This window comes from Notamacropus eugenii, chromosome 3, assembly GCF_028372415.1.
Source record: "Notamacropus eugenii isolate mMacEug1 chromosome 3, mMacEug1.pri_v2, whole genome shotgun sequence".
NCBI lineage: Eukaryota > Metazoa > Chordata > Mammalia > Diprotodontia > Macropodidae > Notamacropus > Notamacropus eugenii.
The window spans coordinates 161,590,372-161,618,145 of record NC_092874.1 but is presented as its reverse complement, the minus strand read 5'-3'; the positions used below and the strand labels follow the sequence as shown (position 1 = coordinate 161,618,145).

General features: G+C 35.5%; 1 protein-coding gene across 2 annotated transcripts in view; it reads left to right on the top strand.

The window, feature by feature from the left end:
• Nucleotides 1–1,360: 1,360 nt before the first annotated feature.
• Nucleotides 1,361–27,774, top strand: part of SEMA3E (semaphorin 3E) — a 344,413-nt gene continuing 317,999 nt past the window's right edge. For both annotated transcript variants that reach the window (XR_011976936.1, XM_072653225.1), the window contains exon 1: nt 1,361–2,166. Coding sequence is in view for 1 of the 2 variants with exons in the window: in XM_072653225.1 (XP_072509326.1) it covers nt 2,052–2,166 (115 nt within the window). In the remaining variant the exon portion in view is untranslated. The remainder of the gene's footprint in view (nt 2,167–27,774) is intronic.

Here is a 27,774-nt window from a genome sequence, read left to right as displayed (position 1 = left end):
TTGCTTCACTTTCAGAAGAAAATGAGCAAGCATTCTCAAGGTACAGTATATTACACTTAGAGTAGCCTTCATGTCTGTAGCTCATCAGACTAACTTTTAAAATGTGCAAGTTCCTACAAGGACCACCCCAGGTTTAAAAGTCTGCAAACATTTCATGTTGTTTCATTGTTTAATAATGTTTAGAATATGTTATCTTTTCCTAGACCTTTGAAATCTAATTATTTATACCACTTGGTGGCATTCCCATTTTACTGAAACACTCTGCACTCATACCCACTCATATAATTGTTTTTAGAAGAAATAGAAAATGCTTTAGTTCTGTGTCTATATGAACACAATAGTGAGATGTGCAGTAATATATGGGGTAAGTATCCCATATACACTATGCCATTTTTTGTTAAAGTGGACCCATATATTAAAAATATAATTCTCAAAAAATTCTCTGGGCATTTTTTTCCCTCCACCTTCCAGCTACTGTTTACACACTTATTTTCTGGTTCTTAAATTCTTAAAGACCCTTTTCACACTTTATGGGATGTTCTCCCCCCTCCCTTCCACAGTAAGATCATTCATTTCCATGCCAACAGCTCCACATTGTTTGGTTTGGTTTTTGAGATTGATTGAAAGTTGACCTACTGTGTTAAGTTTATTTACACAAACACAGTCTCTTGAAAAATAAACTGTGGAAGGATAGAGCAGTTAAAATCAAAGTATTAAACTTAGTTTCTTTATGTTTGAATATATGTGTTTAATATAGCAAGATCTTTACCACAGGGCAATTAATAGAAAGAAAATGCTTTACCAGAATGTGTGTGTTCTTACCATAATGTAAAGCGTAATGTATAATGTGGGATTAAAACAAAAGATTTCTGTCACTCAAACTTTTTTCTTAGTCATAACAGCATGTGACATGATAATTGACCTAATAGCTTTTCATAACCCTTATTATTTTTCCTCCCCAAGTATTTAGTTTGCCAGTGCTAAAATTCATCACTACATTTGAAATTAACCCTGATGTACAGGGACCCATAGGCAAATATGAAATGTCAAAAATTATGTTTGATGAAAAGTTATGAAGGATTATTTTGAATCTGGATTTCAATTTACTTTAAGGGTTACCTTTAGGTAAAAATACTTGTGGGTTTCTTTTTTTTTAAAGCATCCTTTCCCCACAAACCAAACATCTCACAACTTTTTTAACTATATTTTTTTCTTCTCATCCCCACCCTTCTCATATGCATACCCTGCTCCCCCCCAAAAAAAGTGAATGGGGGATGGGGGCGAACGGAGATAAAAGTCTTACATCTCAGGATCCTGATGCTTAAAACAACCTAGGACCACTAGCCACAAACCAGGGAGGGATCTGAGCCTCTGCTTGCGCGGCACGTGCACCAGAAACACTTCCTCGAGAAACAGCCAAGTATGAAAGCTGCCTCAACCCTCCCTGAACTTTGCCTGTAAACACAGCAGCTGACAGTCCTGCATCCCCGCTGGGTGGATCCCGCAACTCCGAGGGGAGAATAGCACTTCTTGTTTTTAATTAGCCAAGGTGAAGAAGGTGAATTAAAACTGGCTGCTTGGCAAGCCAGTGCAAGGGGCTGACTTCGGAGGGGCTGAGAAGAGCCCCCAAGGAAGGGGTGGTGGAGGTGTGGGGAGGGGGTGCGCGCGTGAGTGTGTGTGTGTGTGTGTGTGTGTGTGTGTGTGTGTGTGTCTTTTTCTGAATGAAAGTGACTGCAAAAGCAGTTCTGGAGAATCTGCAGGCGGTTCCTGGGGTCCGAGAGCCCGAGCCGAACTCCTCCCTTGGAATGTCCCCAATACTCTCAGCTTGAAAACAACTGTCCTAAGCGAGAGGGAGGCTTCCCGTGACAGCTCCAAACACAGCTTGACAAATGGCCCTTGGGGATCGTCTTTGCTGGTGACAGCGGATTAGGTGGCGGTGTGTGACAGAGCTGCTGGAGCTGCCCCTGAAGGAAAAGGCGCCCGTCCACCTCCCGACCCCGGCGGCCCAAGCGAAGACCGGAGAAAAGCGAGGCACTTGCCCAGGGAGCAGCATGGCATCCGCCGGGCACATCATCTTTTCGCTCCTGGGGGGTTTACTCCTAGAGTTCGGGATTGGAGGTCATGCAACAGATACCACTCACCCCCGATTACGTCTGTCGCACAAAGGTAAGTCGCTGTTCCAGGTTATAATTTGTTTTAAAGAACTTTTGTAATGAAATATTCTGAAGTCAACTGATACGACATGTAAATGCCCCCAACCCCCTGAAATAAATGCAAAAACTCTTCTTTTTCTCTGCCCAACAACCTCTGTTTTCATGAATAGTGTCACTAATTGATGTCATGCGTGTCACACCTGAGAAGAGTGTAAAATAGCTCAGCAGCTTAATGTTGTTTGTGTCTTATAATGGGTGCCTGGTAAATATTAGATTTTATGAATGAGAAATTACTAGGAAAGCTAGTGTATGTAAGTGCTGGAGCAGGTAGTAAATAGCCTTGAGATGCTAAATCGACCCGGTGGGCACTAAACATTTAAATGGCAATTTATGGTAAGGGGGAGGGGAGAAGGGGGATGGGACCCACAGAGGAGGGCTGAAGAGATAGAGGTGCAATTTTGCTTTTGTACATAATGGGAGGTGGGGCGAGGGAAGACAGTAGAATAAGTAGAATTCCAGTGCAGAAGAGTGATTTATTTTCCAAGATAGCAAAGCCATCACACTGTAATTAAAATGACTAACTGCCAATAAAAGTCAGTTTCTAATTTAACTGAATTGGCTATTGAAAAACATGCTTGTGTGTGACAGGAAAAAAGAAGTACAGTATATGTAACTATTTTGATAATTAAATTTATATTGAGTAAAAACATTGAGTATTGTTTATCATTGCCTGTTGTTTTTGGTTTTTTTTTTTTTTAATGTGTTGGTTTACTGAGATCCCTTCTTGTTAAAAACACCTAAGCAAATCTTCAGCAAAGGAATCCCTTTGGGTAATAGCCAAATCCTAAACATTGTATTACCAGAAGATTAGGTCTTATGTGAGGCTCAATTACAAGCCGGCTTTATAATGCCCAAATGTCATCAAATGTATTTGGTGTTACCTGTTTTAAAAACACATTTAGAAAGTGATTTTGCTGACTTAGCAGAAAATTGGAATCAATTATCAGAATGGAAGTATTTGTTCACACTGTCTTCTAAGCCAGATAGTAGATGTAGTGATGAAGATTATAAAAGAGCCATTCAAATTGTGTAAGATTTCCAACTAAGTACACTTAGCGTACAGAGAAAAAAAGGAGCATGAAGCAAAACATGTTTTAACTGTATTTTAAAAACAACAAAACAATATAGCTGGCTTCTTTGCCAGAGAAGGGAGCAAAAAGGAAAACCTTCATATCAGCTAAAATTGTTCTGGCTCTTTATTAGAATGGAAGTTTGACTTTCTAGGATGCTAGCTCTTTTTAGGAGAAAATGCCTGAAATTATTGATAGTTAAGGTCCTTTCTAACCGTAATTTTACTAATACAGGTTCATAGTTAGCATAAAAGAAAGAAATGAATATCAACTTTGTGGAATGTTTAAAATAGAGCACACATAATTGAAAAATGTGTTTATTATTTGTATAGTAATTATCCAATACCTATTTTTGAGTTAACTGTGATCAGATATAATTACAAGTAGAACATGGAAAATGAAGAAAAGGAGAAGGACAGAATGAATGAGATGAATAGAATGATTGTTATTCTTGTGTAGACAAGTGGATTAGCTGCCAGTTTTGGCAGTGCACCATGATGGCAATTCTGTTATTAACTTTGTGTATATCACTGTTGAAATAATTGTTTTTCCACAGCTCTGAATCCATATCCATTTCTCTGTATGGCATATTTATTTTTCAGTGGGAAGCCTAAAATTTGGTTATGGGACATAATAATTCTTTGATAGAACCACATGGGGTTTCAGTCTTAATTTTTTAGGTCTTAATTTTGATATCAGGCTCTCTTTACTAATATGCTCTCTTCATCAGAAAAATAGAGTTGCCTTTATTGAGAGATATACTGTGGTATGTACCTATGTATATACTTAATTACAAAAGACATGTGATTTCCCTTGGTACCATTTTAATTCAGTAGTGTCAACTGGGAAATAACACAGTACACACACATATACATATATGTGCACAGTGGCAGTATGAACGTCATTGGACATTTGTGTAAAAGCCATAAATCTGAAGCTATTTAGTTTAGTACCTTAGTATCCCATTTTACATGTAGAATTGTAAAACAAAAGATGTATTTGTTGTCTGGTACTTTGCTGTATTTCTATATAGCACATTTCTGTATAGCACTGGATGTGGAGTAGTGTCACAATGAGAATAGTAAGTCCCACCAAACCAATGTAACTTTTATCAATGAAAATTCTGGACCCTCAAGGATGAATATATATATATATGTATATATATATATGAATACATACACACATGTATATATGTATATGTATGTATGTATGTATATATATGCATGTGTGTACATAATATTTTTCTGTTGTTTTTCAGTCATGTCCAACTCTTTGTGAACCTATTTGGGATTTTCTTGGTAAAGATATTGGAGTGGTTTGCCATTTCCTTCTCTACCTCATTTTACAGATGAGGAAATTGAGGCAAACAGAGTTAAGTGACTTGGTCTGTCATACAGCTAGTAAATGTCTGATGCCAATTTTTAACTCAGAAGATGAATCTTCCTGACTCCAAGCCCAGTGCTCTATCCACAGTGTCATATAGCTGCCCAAGGATAGATCTCTCTCTCTCTCTCCCTTTCTCTATCTCTCTCTCTCCCTCTATCTCTCATAACAAAAAATCATAAGATATCTGAGAATTATTGAAAATGTTTTAATTAGTAATGATATTGACAAGGTGATGATTTCACAAAAGGTAAATTTTTACCATATCTTATATCATAATGAATCAGAACCTATTAAAGAAATAATTGCATCACATCCCTTGCATTGTGTGTATGAATGGGATCAGAGATTTAAAGCCGAGAACCTCAGAAGTCACAGAGTCCAACAACATGAAGATGTATATTGGCCTTTTCTTGACTAGTGTTTGTAATATTTGTAATATTTCTGAGTCTTATTATTTGTAATATTGTAATTTGTAATATTTCTGAGTCTTATTTGCCCTTCAATGAAATTTATGTGGCCTAGAAGTTATTAGGGGTGATGAAGATGGGAGATGACGGGAGATGGAAAGGTAAATGGAAAGGAGTCCACATGTTTATCGCTAACCTCAACAAGACTTCTCAGGTGGTTCCAACCATGTAAGAAGCAAGTTGCCAACAACCAGATACAGTGAACAGGTGAATGGAATTCAGTTGTCCTAACTTGATAGAAGACTTAGTATTGGGATTTATCAAGCTGTTGAAAAAGGGTGACTTTCCAAGTGTTAGAGTTGCTACTCTTCTTCTACTCTTCTGTAAACCAACTAGACAGGTGTACAAGGCCGACAAATAGTAGAGTTTACATTGTAGTGACTGGCCCCAAGGCATGGGGATGCTGGAATTTCACTTTAAAAGAACAGGGTCACTTCCCTGAAGAAGAAACAGCAGATGGCAGCCACAGGGAGCTGTTTCAGTAGAGTGTCAGGTGGTGACTACAAAGATGGAGAGAGAAGCTACAGGTAACAGTGTTACAGAGGCAAGAGAGGAGGGATTTTAGGAGTTTTAGCAGGCATGGTAGAAAAATACAGGTGTAGCAGCAGTATTAAGGGAGTTGCTGGGCTAGGACATAGATCAGAATTTCCTAGGTGTAGAGGTGAAAAGGATCTTATAGATAAGGAAAAATGAGACCCAGAGAAGTAAGACAAGTAAGCAATCAATCAAATGATATTACTTGCCCAAGGTCTTATAAGTAGTAAGTACCAGAACTGAGATTTGAACCCAAATCCTCTGACCACTCCACCCCATCCCCCAGTCTCAGTTTTTCTATTGTACCAAGTTACTTAGCTTCAGTAGGCAAAAATCAAAAACAGAAATCACTGTTTACAGGAAGTGGTAGGAGAGGTCTTCCAGTTACAAGGTCAGGTAGATATCACTGAAGCCTAATTGCAACCTAAGCTTATGGCCCAGAGCCTGGATATTTCTCAGAAGGTGTCCCTGAAAACCTTCTCTCCTTACCTTTCTTTGCTATTTAATTTTCTAGAAAGGTATATTCCTTTGTGTATTCTGTCCCAATTAAATAGTTTACTATTTAATGTATAGTTCCTGCTTGAGTGACTAGTAAAGCAGTTACTGAGTGTTTGAATTTTATATCATCTCTTCACTTAACCCAGTAATGCATAGGAATTCCAAAGTGAGGGAAATATTTATTGCACATATTCTTTGAGGATAGAATACTAGAGGGAGCTCATAACCATGGAGCTTTCTAGGGAGTGCAGACTTGTGGGAGCCTCCAGAATATTTCTCTCCATTCTGAGTTGTTGAAGAAAACTAAAATTCTTACTCCTCAGGATAACAGACCTAGAGAGATCCCTAGAAGTGGAGAAATAGTACAGGTACTCCTTGTCATATCAGTTAATTGTGCTATAAAAGGGAAACAGCTCTCTAGGATTTTATTACTTATCTGTCTGTCAAAATGAGTTCAGGACTACAAGTCTAGAGTCCCCTTAGTTGTAAGAGTAAGAATAGGAGATGTAAAAGTTAAAGGATTGGAGGTAGAAGGATTAATAAAGGACTATAGATTTAGAGCTATAAGGGACATCAGAGATAATTTAGACAAATAATTTTACAGATAATAAATTGGAGGCCCAGGGAAATTCATTATTTGTCCACGGTCAAATAGATAGTAAATGGGAAAGGCATGATGTAATTAGATTCCTCTGACTCCAGATCTAGAGTTTCTTCCACTTGACTATTCCCTGCTACACAATCAGTGACACTAGCCTCCATTCTGTTCCTCACACAAGACACTCCATCTCCCTACTTGGGTCATTTTAATTGACTGTTCCCCAAGCCTGGAAATGGCTGGAAATTCATCATCCTTGTAGAAATTAACATATATATATATATATATATATATATATATATATATATATATGCATATGTGATATGCATATTGTATATGTATATATGTACACATTTGTATACATTATATATATATAAATACTGTCTTGTATATATAAAATAGATTATTCTAACTTAACAATAAAGTAAGAGACACAAGGACATTACATTTTATGTCCTTGAGTTTCCATTTTATTTCTTATAGGACATCAACCTGCAGACAATATATTGAAACATATGCGAAGCTGTTACAAATAATTACCAGCTTTGTTCAAGTATTAGTATTTTATTAAAGTATTAGGAAAATATCATTGGGGAGTACTAGCAAGGCAAAGTAATGAAGAGTAGATGACCTACCTGAGGTAAGTCAAAGCTCTGAAATTGGCTGGAATTGAAAGTTAAGTGTGGGAGCTAGTGAATTCCATTACTATTTGTCAGCCCTTCTCAGTGTCTGTTCTCCTTATTTCATGAAGTCTTTGGGAAGAGATTATACCAGATGATCTCTGAGGTTCCATCTACCTAAAAAACCCAATGATTCCATGAGTGGAGAAAGAAATACCCTTAGGTAATGGCATGGATAAATTGTTGAAAACCAGCCAGGATGATACCCATGTAGGAGGCAGAGAATGTGGATCTTGATGAGCATAAAATTTTATAGATCACCGTGACTGCCAGGTATAGGTTGTCATTTATTTTTGCTCCAATTCTCATTGTTTATAAGTTTGATTCTCAGTTACTAATATTTACAGTTACTAATAATAACCCAAAAGAGAATTATGTCATTCATAAGCTTTTTAAAGTTTATTGTCAAGTTTTACTAATGTCATGAAATACATACTTTTTGCTCCCCTGTTTTATGTAATCCCATAGGTCAACTAGGTGGTACAGTGGATGGAGTTCCAGGCTTGGAGTCAGGAAGAGCTGAATTCAAAATTGGCCTCAGACACTTTCTAGCTGTGACCCTTGGCAAGTCACTTTACCTTGTTTGCCTCATTTCCTCATCTGTAAAATGAATTGAAGAAGGAAATGGCAGACTACTCCATTATCTTTGCCAAGAAAACCTCAAAATGTGGTCATGAAGAGTTGGACACTACTGAGAAATGACAACAATAACAGAAACTTTATGTATTCTCAGTAAATCACAGATTCTAGAATTTTTTTATATTTGTAAGAAAATATAAATTGAATTAAATATGTTTTCCTCATAGTCTAGAATAATTTAATGCTGAAGGAAGGGGTTTTCTTTTAGCTTAAAGGCTGAGGTGCCTTTATTATATCCAGAACAGAAAATTATAGTTAAAGTTGGTAAAGTAACAGGTACTTTTTCCTTACTCCACTTTGTAGTTCCTTAACCATAAATAGAGATTGCTGATATAGACATACCCTATGTACTTTCTGTAATTGATTTCCTCCCAAATCCTAGGAGCTTAGAATTTGGGGAAGAGAGTTTAGAGATTAAGAGATTTAAATAATGGAGATACTTGTATTTTAAGAGGTTGTGTGCCCAACCTCATTGAAGTTAGCAGACCCAGCATCCAGATAGAAGAGTTTTTTGTTTTTTGTTTTTTTAATTCAAATGTTCTATTTCTTTTACTGCATTACCTTTAATTGGGTCATTTCTCAAACACACACACACACACACACACACACACACACACACACACACACACTTCAGGTTGCGTGACATTAATAACCAAATGATCTGGGTTTGAGTTGTGCCTTTAAGTTCCTGGCTAAGACACACACCACAGGCAAATCCTTTAACCCACCTGAACCTCAGCTCCTTCATCTATAAAACGGGAATAAAGATACTTACAGTATCGGCCTTAAAGAATTGTTGCAAGGCTGAGATGAGAAAATTTATGTAAAAGTGTTTTGAAAACCTTAAATCTCTATTTTCCTTTCTCCACTTGCACAGCCATCCCTCCCCCTCCCCCCAAGCTCGGGTCTACCTTCAGACCCTTCACAGTCTGGCTCCAGACTCCATTTCTAGACTTATCTTACTCCCCTTTCGTGAACTCTGTAGACCAGCGGGTCTGTCAGCTATTCCTCAAACATAGTATTCTGCTTTCACTTCTGTGCTTTTGCATGGGTTGTCCTCATGCCTGGAATAATCACCAACAACATTTATACAGCACTGATTATGAGCCAAGGACTGCAGAGTGCTTTGTAATAATTACCTCATTTGATGCTTTCACATTGGGTTGTAGGTGCTATTATTATTCTCTTTTAACAACTGAAGAAACTGAGGCATACAGAGGCTGCATACAGAGGCTGAGACTTGCTCACTATCACAATGCTACTAAATGTCTAAGGCTGAATTGAAGCTCAATTCTTCCTGACTCCATTGTGCCCCCTACATTGCACTCCCTCTGCTTCTTAAAATACAGTTCCTTTCAAAATTCAGCTTAAGTACCTATATTAGGCCTTTCCTGATCCCCTCCTCTACTATCCCCATCCTCAACTGCTAGTGCCTTTCCTAAATTACCTTGCTCTTTTTGCAAGTGTTTCATTTTGTATACATATGTATACACACATGTATATATTTACATGCATACATGCACATATACACATATACAGACACATATATTAACACACATACATACATACATGTTGTCTCCTCTGTCTCTCTGCCTCTCCAAGACTGCTTAATTTTGTCTTTCCAACTTCATCTTCTAGCCCAGTGCCTGGCACATAATAGGTACTTAATGAGTGCTTATTGATAATAACAATGATAGTGATGACGATTAGGTGGCATTCCTTTAACAAGTGTTATTAATGTGAGGTACATTTCTGTCTAGAAATAAAGGTTTGAAATTATGCACAAAAGTCTGTAACAATATAAACTTTGTGATATAGCTTCTGACATGCTCTCTTTTTCCCTCAAGATCCTCCCTACAGATTTTTCCTTCTTTCATCCCAGAGAGCAAATTTAATAGGCAGATAAGACAGGAGGTCACCAGCCCCACATGTATGGTCCTATCTGGCCCTTAGGAGCTTCAGGCACTTGGGGCTGTGTGTCATTTCTAGACATCAACACATTCCTATCACTAGCTCTTTTTTGTCCTTACTTAATTAAACCCTCAAGCTTTATAAGATCTTGCTTTCCCAGACATTCTTGGAGCACTGTGGACTCTACAGTCTAAGGGAAGAGAAAGTTCTAAATCTGAAATAGTCATTCCATAAGTATTTATTAAGATCTCACTTTGCTAAGGACTGAGAATAAGAATTAACTGAAAAAATAGTCCCTCCCTCAAGGACTTCACATTCTAACTGAAGAAACAACATAAACATGACAACTTGTTTTGATTGACCTGCTCCATCCATATGAGAACTCTCCACTGGCCACATGGTGGCCCAGAAGTTTAAGTGATGGACCTTGTTATTAACACTTAAGTTAGAATCTAGCCTCAGATCCTTCCTATCTATGTGAGCTAGAGACCATGGGCAAGGGACTTAATCTTTGTCTGCTTCTGCCTCCTCATCCTGTAAAAGGGATTGTTTTATGTTCATCCTTTGTTGCCAAAGAAGATCATGCCATCAGAGAAATGGTGACATGACTTGCACTTGACTTTGTTTTGAGTGAGGGAGGGCTGTGCAGGTCACCAACCTCATTTTTCCTCCAGAGTCATCAAAAAGGAATACTAATAATAGTATTTACCTCCCAGAGTTGTGATATTAAAAAGTAGCATCTGTAAAGTGGCAGCTAGGTGGCGCAGTGGATAGAGCATCAAGCTTAATCATCAGAAATACCTAAGTTCAAATCAGGCCTCAGACACTTACTGACTATATGATCCTGGGCAAATCACTTAACCCTGCTTGCCTCAGTTTCCTCATCCATAAAAAGATCTGGAGAAGAAAATGGCAAACCACTCTAATATCTTTGTCAAGAAAATCCTAAAGGGGTTCTTGAAGAGTCAGACATGAAGGAAACAACCAAACAATGACAATATTTGTAAAACATTTAACAAACTTGAAAGCACTATATAAATCATAGCTCTTATTATTATTTCTAAATAACTTTTGAGTTTAGACTGAAGTGTTTTAATTCAAGTTTGTCATATATTGCATTTATTGAAAGTATCTTTCACTGAGAGAGCATCCTGAGAGTGTTTTTGCAAATAAATCACTGTATAAAACTAGAAAGCCACTGTTTATAAGATCTAGAGGTAAATGATCACAGAAGTAAACATCCGTTTACTATGCAAAGAGACACACATAACCTAGGAAACTTCACCCAACAGAACTGAAGAAGATCTCATGCTTTATTCTTTTTCTTATAATATCTGCCATCCATGTGGAATTTTCTGTGTATTTGTCACTGACAAATACTGTGTTTGTAGAACACCTTAACATCCAGTTAGTGGAAAGTTTCAGACAATCAACTGATTTTTTCAGTTTTCATTTGGATTAGGGAGAACAGCAAATAATACTGGGACAAAATATCTTGGGACAGTTTTTAACATAATTTCATTTTAATGGACCTAAACTTCTCTGCCGCCTTCCCTGGCTTAGTTTTTAAATTCTGCTTTCAAGAATTCTGCCAAAAGAGGTAGCATGGTACATGAGAAGGAACACTGCAGATTTGGAAAAGCAGTTCATTTGCTTTCTGTGCTGCCTACCCAGTAACGGCAGGCTTGAGGTTTTTTCTATAAAGGGGCAACGCTAGACAGCATCTAACATTTCTTCCAGCTCTAGAGCTTTGATCCCAAATGATAACTATATGATCCATACAACTACTGAACAATGTGTGCTACAGACTGAGAATTTTGTGGGACAATGTATCTTAGCCATATTGTAGTAATTAAAATATATTCCAAGACTCTTTTACTAATAGAATATTACTTTGCTATGTATCCGAGGTATATAATGATTGATACAAAATAACATTTGAATTATTCCCTTTCTGTACTAAATGAAATCATTCGATGGTCTCAGGCTTATGAATGCTGAATAAATGACCAAACCATAAAACCTATCAAGGTTAGTAAATATTAAGATAGTACTCTTTAGATAAAGTATTCAACAGTGGTTACCCTTTCAGCTCATCTGATGGATCTATAGAAATAAGAGCTGAAACTTCTTACTGAGCACCAGGAGGAAGAGATGCGTCTACAATTATACATTTGGTTATACGGAAAATTTTAGTCCCAACATTGTAGCATCAGTGTTTGGTATGCGTGTGCATCCTTCTGTCCAGACTCACATTAATGTGTTGGAATGGTGCCATAAAGCCTATCTCAAAGATGAGTAACAAAGCTGAAGGGATAATATCTGGAATGAGCTTCTCTCCCAAATGGGTACTAATGCAGATAAAATATTTTTGTTTCAATAAAGAGGGAAAAATGAATAATATTGTAGGGAAACATTTTATTAAATATGTTCCTTTAACAAATACCTTGAAAATTTCTTAAGACATGAGAAAAATGAATCTTCATTGAAGTTTCAATATGAAATTTAAGTATCATTTCAAATACAAGGACATTGGCCTTTCAGATGTATTGTTACCTTTAAACATAATTTTACTGATATCTTTTATTTTTACCTTACCTATATTTCCCACTGAATTTCTCCCCATCCTCTACTAGAAAGCCATCTCTTACAATAAAGATTTTTTAAAGGAGGAAGAAAAAAAGATGATCAAAACTAATATCAGGAAAAAGCAGATGTTATAGGCAGTGGTGTTCTTTGCATTCAATAAGAGTTGTTTGAGGACAAACTAGTATAGCTGGTTGATAGGTGATAAATTATTAACTATAATAAGAAACTCTAAACTAATGAAATAATAAAAAGTATTAAATCTATCAACATTTCTAGAAGTCTAAGAAAATTTTACCATTTGTGGGTGCGCTAAGTTTTGTCAATTCAACACGTAGAAGTAAAATACAACATACTTGTAGATGTGAATTATTCAATGTTAAAAAAATAGTCAGAATCCCAGATTTTAAGGAACTTACATGTTCCTAGAAGGGAACACAACATGCTATAAATAAGATAAGACCAATATAACTCTCCCTTTTTCCTCTAAGAGAAAATGCAAACCAGTCAACTTGACATTTAAAGCTTTTTGTAGTCTGGTTTTGGCAAGTTTACTGAACATTAGCTCCTTACTCATTTATATACACTCTGTTCTGGCAAGACTGACCCACTTGATGTTCTCTGAACTTTATAGATCAATGCCTAATTCAGTACCTTTTTACAGGCTGTGTACCATTCCTAGAAGGCACTTCCTCTTCTCTTAGAAAATCTAACCTCCATCAATTCTCAGTTCATGTACTGCCTCCTAAAATTTTAAGTCTTTTCTGGTCCCCTTAATTGGTAGTTCTCTCTCTCCACATTTTCATGTATCTATTTATCTATTAGCATGCATTAGGGTGGGAGAATTTAAGCTTTTTTGGGGGTGGGGCAGAGACATTTTTCAACTTGTTTTTATATCCTTAGCACTTAGCATATTTTCTTCCAAATAGTAGGCAATTGTCTGGTACATGAGATACTTAGTAAATGCTTATTGATTGATTGACTTATCAATAGTTTTACTGAACTGCTCCTCCCCTTTTAAAATCTTTGTATGTGTGTGTGTGTGTGTATGTGTGTGTGTGTGTGTGTGTTCATCCTTAGTTGCCAAAGAAGACCATCAGAGAAATAATGACATGACTTGCACTTGATTTTGTTTTGAGTGAGGGAAGGTTGTGCAGGTCACCAGCCTCACTTCTCCTCCAGAGCCATCTGAATCCAGTGACTAGATATTCATCAGAATGACTGGAGATGACCCAGGATGAGACAATTGGGGTTAAGTGACTGACCCAAGATCATATAGCTGGTGAGTGTCAAGTGTCTGAGGTGAGATTTGACTCAGGTCCTTCTGACTCCTGCACTGTGCTCTATCCACTGCACCACCTAGCTGCCCCTAAAATCTTTTTAACATTTAATGGAATATTGTGCTTTGAGGAATAACAAGCAGGATGATTTCAGAAAAACCTGGAAAGACATATGTTAAGTGATGAAGAGCAAAGTGAGCAGAGCCAAGAGAGAGCATTGTGAACAGTAACAGCAATATTGTACCATGAACAACTGTGGATGACTTAACTATTCTCAGTAATACAGTCATCCAAGACAATTCCAAAGGACTCATGAAGAAAAATGTTAACTGCCTCCAGAGAAAGAACTGATGGCATCTACATATAGACTGTAGCATCTATTTTTAAATTTCTTTTTCTTTAGTTCATTTTATTCCACAAGATGACTAATATGCAACTGTTTTGCATGATTGTACATGTCCATCCTCCATAAGATTGTTTACTATCTCAGACAAGAAAGAAGGGATGGAGGGAGGGATAGAATTTGAAACTCAAAACTTGAAAGAAATGTTAAAAATGTTTTTATATGTCATTGAGAAAAAATGATTTTTTTAAAAAAATTTGTTACAAAGAATGTCTCATTGGTTAGGGAAGGGATGTGATCAGGAATTAATGAGATGTAAAAGCAAAAGGTATCAATAAAAATAAGATTTTTAAAAAGTGCTTCTTGATTTCAATTGGATAAAAATAAAATATCCAGGCAAAATTTTCTTGGAAAATTTAAGATAGACCTGACAATTTCAGGTAGATGATCAGAGAAACTTTCACAAAAGAGGTATTACTTTACTTAAATCTTGAAGGAAGAACAGGATTCTTAAATATGAGAAGAGCACATTCCAGGAAAGGGGGTAGAAGGAGGCTAAATTTAAAGTTCAAGGACCAGCTTTTAGATAGAAGATAGAATACATTAATGGGAATAATATGAGAAAAGTAGACTTCAGAGGGTCTTAGGTATCTAGTCAAAGAGTTTATATTTCATGTCAGAGTCAATAAGGAACCACTGAAGATTTTTAAGCAAGGTAGTAACATAGACCTATGGAAGAGTATTTTGGCAGATGTGTGAAGATGGACTAGGTTATCAGGTCATCCACTAAGAGTCAGAAGATGAGCAGTAGTTGTATTTGATGACTCCTTGCAAGAATGAATATTGAGACAACTATATGTTGACATCATATTAGCGACAAAGAAACTTTGTTGATTTCCTGGGACTTGTATCCAGGCTGAAATGATAGAGAACTCCCCATGTTGGACAGATAACTACCATTTAATTCTGATGAGTCACATGGGAAGAAATGATTCTCCAGAAGAAATCTATGAAGTGTTGCCAAGGATTATGAAGACTGGCCAAGAAAATGAAGACCTAAAGGGACATAGATAGATTTTCACCACAAATGTTGACTTCAGAAGAGAAAAGAAGATTTTAGATGCTAAATAAAATAATTTAAGACCAGAGGAATTCTGTAGATATAGTTTACCTAGATTTTTCAGAAAGCATTTTACAAACTGTTATCTTTGTGGACAAATTAAAGAGACATTAGTTAGGTAATAGTACAGTCACATGGATTCATAGATTCAGAGAGTAGTAATAAAAATTCAGTGTCCAATTGGACAAAGATCTACAGTGGAGTACCCTAGAGATGTGTTCTTGGAACTATGTTATTTGACATTCCTATAAATGACTTGCATAAAGGTATAGATGATATATGTATCAAATTTTGGGATAACATGTAACTAGGAGAGATAGTTAACATGAAGGAAGTATGATATTGTGAAAACAATACTACCTGTATACTTGTCATTTAATACTTCAGTGAGCTTAGACAAATTAACTCACTGCCATTCTGGGTCCCTGTTTCCTCATCTCTCAAATGAGGGGGGTTGAATATAATGTTTTCTGAGGTTTCATAGTTCCAGTGTTGTAAAACATATCTTGTCATGCTAGAATGTTTGGCTGATTTTAGTGATTTTAAATTTAGTAAAGACAAGTATAAAGTATTCAACTTCTGGCAAAAAGTCAATTGAGACAGATGTTTATCTAAAAAGAAGATCTGGGAATTTTAGTGAATTTCCAGGTCAACACAAGGCAATGATATAATATGGCCACCAAAAAAGCTAATGTAGTTTTAAGTGGAAGTAAGTGAATCTTCGTATTCTGGGCTAGGGTGCTGATAGTCGTAAGACAGAACACATCTGTGTCATTGAGTTCAGTTATGGGTATTACATCTTAGGAAGAAGATGGAAAAACTGCATAGTTTCCAGAGGAAGGTAATCAGGATAATGAAGGGTCTCTAGCTGTGCCAAATGAAAATTGTTTGAGGGAACTGAAGAATTCTTATCTGGAGAAGCAAAAAAGACTTAATGAGGAAGTGTCTTCAGATATCTGAAGGGTTATAATATGGATAAAACACTAGACTTTTTCTCTTGGAACCTGGAAGGCAGAACCAGGATCAAGGTGAAAACGTTGCAGAGAAGTATGCTTATGCTTGATAAAAGACAAAATTTGTTCATAACAGTTATCGAAAAGGGTAATGGGCAGCCTTGGGTGTTGGTAAGATCCCTTCACTGAAAGCCTTACTATTTCTCAAGTATATTGCAATCCAGTTAACATTGGATTAGATGACCCTAATTCTGTTATTCTGTAATTAAAGAGTGGAGAAACCGAAGCAGCAATTTAATAATGCACTTGAATAATCCAAGGAGAGGTGATGGAAGACTGAAAAAAAGATGCTAGCAATGTGAGTGGAGAGATGAGAGATGACAGCAAAACTATGGAGGTAGAATCAACCAGACTTGGTGATTGAGTAGACTTGAAGGGTGAGGGAAGGGTAAGGACAGCTATCTGATCTGGAAGCTGTGTGATTGGATGCATAACTGTACCCTCAATAGAAATAGAGAAATTTAGATGAGGGGAGGTAAGGTGATACTAACATATTGGATATGATAAATTTGAGATGGTGAAGCATCCAAGTGGAGCCATGTAGCAAGTACTTAGAAATGCTGAATTGGAGATAAGAACTAATTACATGGATTTGTAAGGTATTTGCATAGAATGACAATTAAATCTGGTGCAGTTGATGAAATCACTGAGAGAAGGTATAGAGAGGAATAGACCCAGCACAGCCTTGGTTGGAGAATAATGATGACTGAATGAAGGAGACTGAGAAAGTTATCAGGGCGTGACTAGCCTCGCTTCTTTTTCTTTCATAAATATATTCAGTGTTATCTTTCACTTCTCATGCAAGTCATTGTTTACAATGTACTGAAGCTGGTTTTATTTCTGTCACAAATTTCTTCATTTCCCTTTGTTTTACCTGTAATTTTGATTCTTTTGAGGTTATAGTTTTCCGTGACTTGGAATATAGAACCAGTGGGAGAATATTGGTGTTAAAAGAGACAGACTTTTGCAGCAGTTAACATTACTTACTGAGTCACTGAAAGGACTGAGCTATGTCCCAAATGTGATGAAGCTTGGTTCTTTCCTTCCATAGGTCCAGCTCTTTGTCCATCAACAGCAGTGTATAAAATATTGGATTAGCATATTGATGAACCAGTCAGCACAAAGGTCTGCTTTCCCAGTTCTGTGAGATTTTACTTTAATCCTTTTTTCCCCTAGTATGACTGGTTATATCAATTTTGAATTATGGCGGATTTCCCTGAAGCTTTATGGTGTTCTGGGACTTGATGCAGTTCGTACAATGTTATCTTTGAATCAGATCATTTGGAAAACCTTACCATCCATAATGGATCCTTCCTTTGTTTGCCCTGTTCATATGATATCTTTCATAAGAGTGGACAAAACTGTAGGTGAGCATGTCTCCCTGTTTTGTACCCCATACTTAGTGGATTATTCAACCAAGTTATTTCTATCTTTGCATCTGTTGTTGAATATCATGAAATTTTAACATAAGCATGGGAGATACCTTGTATGAGAAGAGTTTCAAAACTAATTTTTTATCGACAGTTATTTTTTAATCCAGAAATGACATTTTTTTAAAAAATGAATCTTATTGATATTCTTTAGTTTTCTATAGCCTAAATTTCCCCCTGTATTTCTTCATTTCTCTACCTCTACCCTCTCAGAAGGATACTCCATATCACAAGAATTTTTAAAGTAAGAAAAAGTAGAATATGACAAAAAATAAATTAGCAAAACTCTACAATGAAAAAAATCAGATGGTTTATGCAGTGTTCCATATCCTGAATTCTTACTTCTCTGAGAAGGTGTTCTCCAACTCTGCAAAAGAGATTGGGGGGAGGGGGCGGGGTGTTGGGGTGGAAAGGGGAAGAAATCAGGAAGTGTTTTTTCTTAATTTTTTTTGGGAGACACCTTTGTTCCTTGTAATTTTGCAATGCTAATTTTCAATTATTCTGTTATTTTGATTACATTGTTGCAAACAATTGTATTATTTTGTTTTGTTTTGTTTTGTTTTGCCTGTGATTACTTGACCTAGTATACAATCTTATGTTCTCTATACATCTCTTGGTCATTTATAGAACCTTAAACGTGTAATTCTCCTGTAGAACACTGGCTTTGAAAGGATAGCTATCTTGGACTGTCTTTTTGAATTTTTACTCAGGGAAGAATCCTAAATGATAACAATACAGGTAAACAAAATGTATTGGTGATTATAGACTTTTCTATGAAAACCAAGAACATTTAGCCATTTTTATACTGATCAGATGTATTGTTATTTCTCATTTGTATGTTCTGAGAAAATTAATATGATGTTGTCAGTGATTTGTGGAGACATTGCTTTACCTGATTGTGCTTTAAATAAATGAATGAAGAAATGGAATTAAGATTGCAACGCTTTCATTTCCATATACATTCAAATAGTTAACTCCAGGAGGAAGAAACTTTCCAACTAGTGTTAGTTGGTACCTTCTCTGCAATTTTTGGTTTTAGAGAGCTTCCTGAAGGACTGAGGGATTAAGTGATTTGCCCAGGGTGGTCACCCAGCTAGTATATGTATGGTCAGGACTTGAGCTGAGGCCTTCTTGATCCCTTCTTCAGACTGCCTCATAGATGAATAGATATACATGCACATAAATTACAGCTATTTATACCTCAGGTCACGTTCAGTTTCTTCAAGTATAGTTCTGTTTCCTGTGTTTAAAAACTCAGTACAATATTTAAACCATGTTCTGTCTGCAAACTGAACCTTACAGTTGGTTTTTGTTGAAACTGAAAGAAAACTTAGCCACAGGCTTTCAGTTAGCCCAAAAGACAAAGATGAATAAAATTCATGTATTTGGGAGGATTGTTTCCCAAAGTAGAGTCTGTGGGATAGTCCAGAAAAACTGGAATTGTGGAATTCTGAGTAGATATGCCTGTCTGCTACCCAAAGACAAGAGAGGGTTAAAAGTACAAAGGGATGCAGAAAGGAAGGATTTTGCTTCCTCCTCTTAACCTCCTTCTTTCTCTGACTTTTAGATGTGATGCACTGCTAATAAGCAGCTGAGGCCTCCAGGCTTCCCCCCAACTCATCAACTAGATTCTCTCACACTATAATCATTGTTTTCTCTTCCTGGCTAGCCTTTGAGCCACCTGCCCTTCCTGGGTTATCACCTCACTGCCTTCCCTCCCTTCTTATTATCACCTCATTCCTTGCCAGTTCCAAGTGTTGCCACCTCTTCTCTACTTTTCCTTTTTCCCTGTCTGAGCTGTTCTGTTGCCTTGCCTGAGGCCAGAAGATAAAGAATCATAACTAAAATAGCAAAAAAATAAAAAAGACAAACACTTAAAGGAGCACACTTATTTTGAATGAAATTATAATGATCCATCTTACCTCTTACATTTTTTGCATCTATAAATTCCAAGTAAAAAGGAGATAAAACTTTTAACTATTAGTTTTGTGTTTGATCTTTTTTTTAAAAAAAAGGCAGAAAGTTAGAGAAGAAAAACTCAGCTTTGGCTTAATATAGAAGAACATCAAAGACTTTACTATAATTCAGTAAATAGTTATGCCAGCTTTCCAGTACTTTCAAAGTGCTGATAAGCCCTATTCAGACTGGACACTAAGCCTTGCTACAGTTTCAACATGGTGTTAGAAGGGAATGGGGAAGTTAATGGAATCAGAGGCAGGTAGGGCTCCCAGAAGCTTTCAGAGACTTAGTTGTAGAGATGGTTATGGTGGCAGTGGTGTAATGTGATGATAATGATGGTGATGATGATAATGGCAATGGTGATGATGGTATTGGTGTTGGTTATGGGATGTCTCTTTCTCTCCTTAGTGGTGCTGTTTATGGATTAGGTTTTCATACCTCTGGGAGGTTAGTCATTCAGGAACTCTTGTGGAACATTAGTGTTTCCTTTGAGGCACATGATCAAGTTCAGGACTATTTGTGAGTTGGAAGAAAGTATGTATGTGTGTGTATGTATATGTATCTGTATGTGTGTATATATATATATACATATGTATGTATATATATATACAAAATCGATGAAATAATCAGAGTAGTAATGATTTATGAGACAAATTTAGCTACAGAGTCATATTTGATTTTATATGATTGAGGGCATCAAGTAACACAAGAAAGAATTCATGAATAAACAGATTAATGAATGTAAAAGCAATTTACTATACGCCAGACATTGCATTAGATGTTAGGTGTATACAGACAAAAATGAGACTGCCCCAGATTTCTAAGAGGTTAAATTCTGATAGTAGAAGGTGATATATTAGAAGAAAGTGGTAGTCCAGAAAGTGAATTATTGTATAGTCACAGAGAAGACAAGTGGAGACATAGGACAATAAAATATAATGCTCTGAACTTATTATAAACTATTATGACAGAACTCCTTCCCTAATCTTTTCAGGTTTTAAGAAGAAACAGGGGAATAAAATCAGCTAAGAACTAGTAAAGAGGGAGAAGATATGTTTTTTTGTTTGCGTGTTGGGTTTTTTTTTTTGAGAGGTGTAGGGGGACTTCCTAGAAAGTGCTGAGTTGTTGAATATTCAAAAACGGTCTAGTATTTGATTTTCCTGGTGGTATTTACCTGCTTCTCCAACCTCCAGCTGGCTTTAAGTTTGGAATTCTTCAAACTTGTCTTTGTCTACACTTTTCTGAATTTTGTTTCTGCTCTTAGTTTTAAAGGAAAATTCCCTTCGGAAAAAGCTCAAAACTGTCTCTATTAGAGGAAATAGATTTAACACCTCTGTTAGTATACATAGAAGAACACCACTAAGGACTAGGTCTAGAGTCTGGGAGGAGTAGGGGAAATGAGAAACCAGAGTAGATGTGATGTGGCCTCGTTGTTTGTTGACTGTCTTCTTGCATGGGTGATGCCTTCACAATGCATGAATTGAATCATGAGATACGGTAAAATATATATGTCAAGAATAAGATTGAGGAAAAAGTAGTATGAAAGATGTCATTGTCATTATCACATTGAACTATACAATCTTCTTGATTTCCTTATTCTGAGGTCAAATGAATTTATCCAACTAAATAATGTCTCAGACTTGTTCTGCAGTGTTTTCACAATTTACTTCACTTGGCCTCCTATCATCCTTATTGTTTATACTAGACATTTAAAATTTCATTATTGTTTTTTTTAATCACTTCATATGCTGCATCAGATATCCCCAACTAAATTATTATCTTCTTGAGGTCATAAGATCATGGAAACCCATTATATCATCCAAAAAACATATGAAAGAGCTGGGCATTGTTTTATAAGCACTGCATAGATATTTGTTGGTTTTCATTTTTAATTGTAGAAGGCTGCTGTCCAGATTTTAAAGATTTGTTTCATTTTTTTATAAGTTCCACAGTCAGTTTTAGATAAATACAGTTCTAGGTTATAACTCACTTTCTATGCAGAGTAATAATAAATTTTTCTTCACTCCTTCCAACTTTCTAGAAGCCTGTTTAGCCATGAAGACATGAAGAATTCAGTGAAGAGAGATGAACTTGAATTTTTATGCTTCCATGTTTAGTTTTTTATTTTATCCTTCTAATTTGAATAGAGATATACTGGTCAGTGATTATATCATCACAAGTTAAAAGTCTATTTTAGCAAGAATATTATTTATGACATGAGTTTCCTTACTTTAGAGTTTGCTATGCCAAGGAAATCGCAGGTCTAATCCCAATTTCTCTCTGTATTATTTGTGGTGGACCCATGACCCATTAATCACTACCACCACCACCACCACCACCCCACCCAGATTCTGATTTATGATAAATGAATTCTGATGCCTTGATGCAAGAGCATATTCCTTTCTCTTTGGCTCAGTGTCATCACTTTATGGCACTTCAGCATCATTTTTTGTAAAACTTTACATGTAGTTTACACTTGATTCACATCTAGGATTCACTAGCTCCTAACTCCTGTACAAGCAATTAATGTAGCCAATATTATATGAATAAACTTTATTTTACCCCACAGAAGACATAGCAGATACAAATGACTCACAGGAGCCCATAAAATACAGGAACATAGGAAGTACTCAAATATTCCAGTAGTTTCCTACTGGACTTGTTTTCATTTGGCATCCCTTTCACATGCTAGTAAATCTCTGGTTCTCTGTGTTAGTCCTATACAACCCTTCCCGAAGTCATGGTGTCATGGTATGGTTTGGATTCTCTTCACTTTTCCCAAGCAAGCACACATCAGGACTTCAGAATAGGAAATTTCCTTCCCTTTAGAACTATTCTATCTTAATAATACACTGGTTTTATGCTCCGAGAACAATATTGAGCAGTTCTGCAGATTATCTTCTTTATTTAGGAATCTCCTCTCTCAAGAATTTCTAATGCCCAAACTATCTAACTTGGGGACTTCAGTTTAGGGGACTTCAGTTTAGGTTACCTGTGAGACAAGTCCCAAGGCTGGTACCACCTAGGAATTTTCATTTCTTTGACATGTGGAAAGGGGGAAAAAGTATTTAGTAACTGTCTACTGTGTTACAAACATTGTGCTAAATGCTTTACATGCTATTATTTTCCTCATTTTTACAATTGAGAAAACTGAGGCAAATAAAGATCAAATAAGTTGTCCAGGATCACACAGTTAGTAAGTGTCTGAAGCTGCATATAAACTCAGTTTTTCATAATTCCAAGTCCAATGGTTTAACTATTGATTGTATCACCTTGCTTCCTCTTTTTAGAACAATAAAGGACTTTAATTTAAAAAATGTTTTACAGGTGAGGAATTTTAGATTAGAGAGGATTCTTGACTTACTAAATATGGTAATGTGAATTAGTGCTAGAATCCAGATAAAATCACATGCTTCCTGTCTTTCAGTTCAGTAGTCTTTCTCCTGTATTGCAAAAATTTCACCTTTAAAATGTCTACTACAGAATCCCTTCATTGAAAAAGACATTGTAGCTCTAGAGAAGACTTTAGAAGGATCTTCACAACAAGCATTTTAGTAACTGCTGTGTCACGCTCTATGTGCCAAGCACAGGAGATACAAAAACCGCCCAAAACAAAGACTTTTTTCACACCTCTCCCCTTACTAGTTCTGCTTCTACTCGCACAGCAGATTTCTTTCTGCTCTTAGGACCTTCAGAGTCTTTTGTCACTAATAATCTTGTTATTATCTATGCTGTACTGCAAGGTAGAGAGTTAGCTTTTGAGCCCAGATCTGTGCCAGATCTTGAAACCTAATCATTTCTGTTCACTTCCCATATGGTCAGATAGTGACTGAGGATCATATTATTTCTGATTCAGTGACAGAATCCGTTAAAAAAAAAAAAAAAGCAGCACATTCATGAGTAGGCATAGTGAAATATCACCTTGGAGAAACAAAAGTATGTGATTTTCTTCTACGGAAACTTTGAAAATATTTTACTTAAAAAAAAACAATACAGTGTTATGTAATAGATGACTTGAATCATATGATCTGGGTTTCAGTCTTAGCTCTGACATATCTATCTATAGACAAAAATCATTTAGTCTTTCTAAGCCTCCATTTGCTTTGCCTATAAAATGGGGAACTGGTAATAATACTTAACTTACCAACCTCACAGGATTTTGTGTGGAAAGATCTTATTAAATGTTAAAATGTCGTATACATGTAATTATTATTATTATTAAAATCATCTTTTTTATGACTTTGAATAACCAGGCTTTATATTCCTTATGTCAGTTCCTCCACCCTCTTATGTTCACCCGGTGATTTCATCTGTATTTCCTTTAAACTTTAAACACATATGAGTAATCATATTCCATATGAAATGAACTTCTTTGATTTCTGATTAACTTTATCTCCTTTCTATCAATGGAGGACTCTAGCTCATGATGTTTGACCTTTTATCCCAGTGATTTTGATGAAGCCATAGGTTTCATGTTCATGAAATTAATAATCTCATCTTGAGGGAAAAATGCTCGCTTTAGTTGATGCTTGTTAAATTTAGAATAAAAAATAAATGACAATATATATTTATAGTTCACCACAAATTTGTAAAGTATGTAGTTAATTAAGTGGATACCAGAAAATCAAAAGGAATTTTGTCAGACTATAATAATGACAAAAAGAAATTTAATAAATAAATATACAATCCTATGTGTTTGCTTTGAAAGTCAACTATACAATTTTAAAATGGGGCAGATGGGGCAAATCAGCAGATTCTTTGAAGATCTTAAGGTTTCAGTGGATTGTAAGCTTAATATGCATAGCTCATATGCATTATGAGTATAAAAAGGGCTAATAAAATCATAGATGGTAGTGGGAGGGGCATATGTCTGTAACAAGGGTGGTAATAGTTCCACTGGATTTTGCTTTGTTTGGTCCATCTGTGTAACATTGTATTCTGTGTTGGAAGATACTGCATTTAGAGAATAGGATATGGATAGGGAAGAGACTGAAAAACATTCCAGTGAATTATAAAACCAGTATCAATATCTTTTCTCACAGAGACTTGGATACTGCTATTATGTCAAGAATTTTTAAATGAGTAACTGATCCTAGAAATCCACAAAATATTGAATGAGTAGTTTCTTCTTGTCTTACCCTGACTATTATCACTTTGCATTTTTGTAATTTTTAGCTTTACAAAGCCCAATTTCATTAATAACCTTGTTATATTCATGAGTCAGTCTTAGAGAACTCTCTACATTTTAAACCCTTCAACTTAGAATATTTATTAAAGGTGTCAGCCTCACTTTTCCTCAAGTAGATGTAATATAAAAATTATATTTAGCAAACCAATAATTCAAACTAATTATTAAATATGCAGCATGGCAAAATTATAATAACAAAGCTTACAGCCAAAGGAAAGATGTAATACCACTCATGTTCAGAAGTCTGGGATCATGGGTGTGGGATGCTACATATAACATCAGATTGTTTAAAAAAAAAGTAAACTTCTTAATTTTGTAGGACTTTGTTTCCCCCTTTATTGTAAGCAATGACTGAGGAGGGGAGGTTATAGAAAAGACACAGGAAATATAAATGAAATAAAATCAAAAGATATCAATAAAACATATTTTAAAATAAAAAGCAGCATATGCAGTAATAATGAAACAATGGAAACGTGTAATTAATATGCATCAAGTCAAAGAGTTAAACAGGCAAATTAATGTCATTAATCACCATTAGTACCAGCAGACATTTATGATTGTGTAATTTATAGTGAGTGGGTTTTTAATAAGGGAAAATATAAATTTTAAAATATTTTAAATTTCAGGACATAAGCCTCCGCAACAGTGTTTTCTGGTTATAAGTTTTCTGCACAAGGCTTTAGAGTTTGTTATTCTTCTCTACCTGATGCATGATTCATTAATTTATTCATTTTTTCCAGTCTTATGGTATTCAAGTAAACTCAACATACTTTTATTAAGTGGTTACTATGTGCCAGGCACTAGGCTAAAGTTGAAAACAATCCCTGCCCTCAAAGAACTCACAGTCTAATGATTCACATGCAAGGGGATATGATCTGATTTTTCCTCACAAATTATTAACTGGCAACAGTTCTCATTAATCATTTGTCCCTGAGCCCCCAACTAGATTTATTAAATTTTAATCGTCTTTTAGTATAAGCTTATATCAAGCTCCCTTGTCTACTAGGGTTAAATAAACATGATAGTTATTGGATATAGATTTTATTAATAATGTAATAAAAATAAAAAGACATAAGGAAGTATTTACAAAATATCATCCGTGTAAACTGTCACCTGAAACATCAACTCTAGAAATGTGAGCCCTCCATTCAGTTCTCCCAAGAGTGCAGCCAAAGCCTCTGAAGAATTCTGTTCCCAATGTTATTTTACAAGAATTAAACTTGCTTCTCTCAGGAAAGAAGTTGTCTTTGAGTCTTTTCCTCATCAGAGATTCTTTGAGTCCGTGCCTCATCAAATATCTTTCTAGTCATTACAGATAACTGTCTTTGCAAAATCAGTTCAAATGTCACTTGTAAGACTGTAATCTTAGAATCTCTATTAAAGATAAAGTAAGAGTATTTAAGTCCCTTTGGGGGAAACTGTTTAACTTGTTCTTTTAAAATAAAACATGATAATTTCAAAAAGAATATAAACTGAATTTTAAAAAAAATTTAAAATAAGATTTTAAAAGTGAGGCATCCTTTTTTAATACTTGAATTAATCAAATCCAATGAAACTTGGCAATTATAAATGTTAACTGAAAATCTGGAACATGTTGGACTGAATTGCAGAAAAAAGGCAGGGTTTTTACTGTCAATGAATTGCTCTTGAATACAAGGTATATCAGAATGGGTTTGGAAATATTTTGTTACTGTAGTTTTGAGAAGAGAAAGTCAAAATGGCATAATGTAATGAGAACAGGATGATCAACTTCTAAATTCTAGGGTAAATTATAGCTTAAAAAACAAAGAAAGGAAGGATTTGGAATAGAAATAAAAATGGATTTCTAATTTGATTTAGTTTGAGTATCACTCAAGAACCTCTTTTCTTTTCCTGATCATTGAAGAAAATAGATATATGTGTGTACATATGTGTATATATGTGTGTAAGTGTATATATATCTACATACACACATACACATACAACTATATAGTTGTATATATACATATATATGTATATATCACAAATCTTGAAGTTAAAGCTAAACCTTGAGATTCTTGATATTTGAAGTCTGAATAAGCAATTTAATTTACTATCTAATGATTTTCCTGAATAAAGATGCCATATTTACAATAAAAGCAGAGAATTACCTTTCAGAATAAAAAAAAAAATTAAGATCATCTGGTTTCTCAGATTATCTACATTTCTATGTTCTCCGATTAATAATCAAAACTAGACCTTTATTTTAAAGTATACACTGGCACAGTGGAAAAGAGTGTGGGTTGAGATACAGAAGATCAGGATTCAGATGTTGATTTTGCCATGTACAGCTTATGTGACCCTGAGCATATCCTTTATTTGCTTCGGTATCAGTTTCTTCAACTGTAAAATGAAGGAATTGTGATAGATGATTTCAAAGCTTCTTTGCATATTTAAGCATGTTAAAATAATAGACCAGCATTAAAGCAACCAGAGTGATTTTCATGTGTGACTTTGACATTATTTTATAGTGACAGCTTTTAAGATAGAAATCGATGAAATCAAATGGAAATTTCTTGCATTAGGTCTTAATTCTTTATCATTCTTGCTAAGTGTTTCTCCAGGTCTTCACTTTTAATGTTCCTGGGCAAGATATTTTTACTCAGACCATCAATTTCACAAGATTATTGTAAGGATCAGAGGAGAGTATGTTTATGAAGCATTTTGTAAAGGCACTATGTGTCAGTCATAATTATTTTTATCAATAGTAATCAGTTATTATTGAACTGTACATTAGTGATGGTAGTAATTAAAAAAGAAAGATTTAGATAAGCTAGGCATGCAAACAGGAAGCAAGCAACTTCACCTTTATCTTCTTTTATTAATAAATAAGACAAAAGT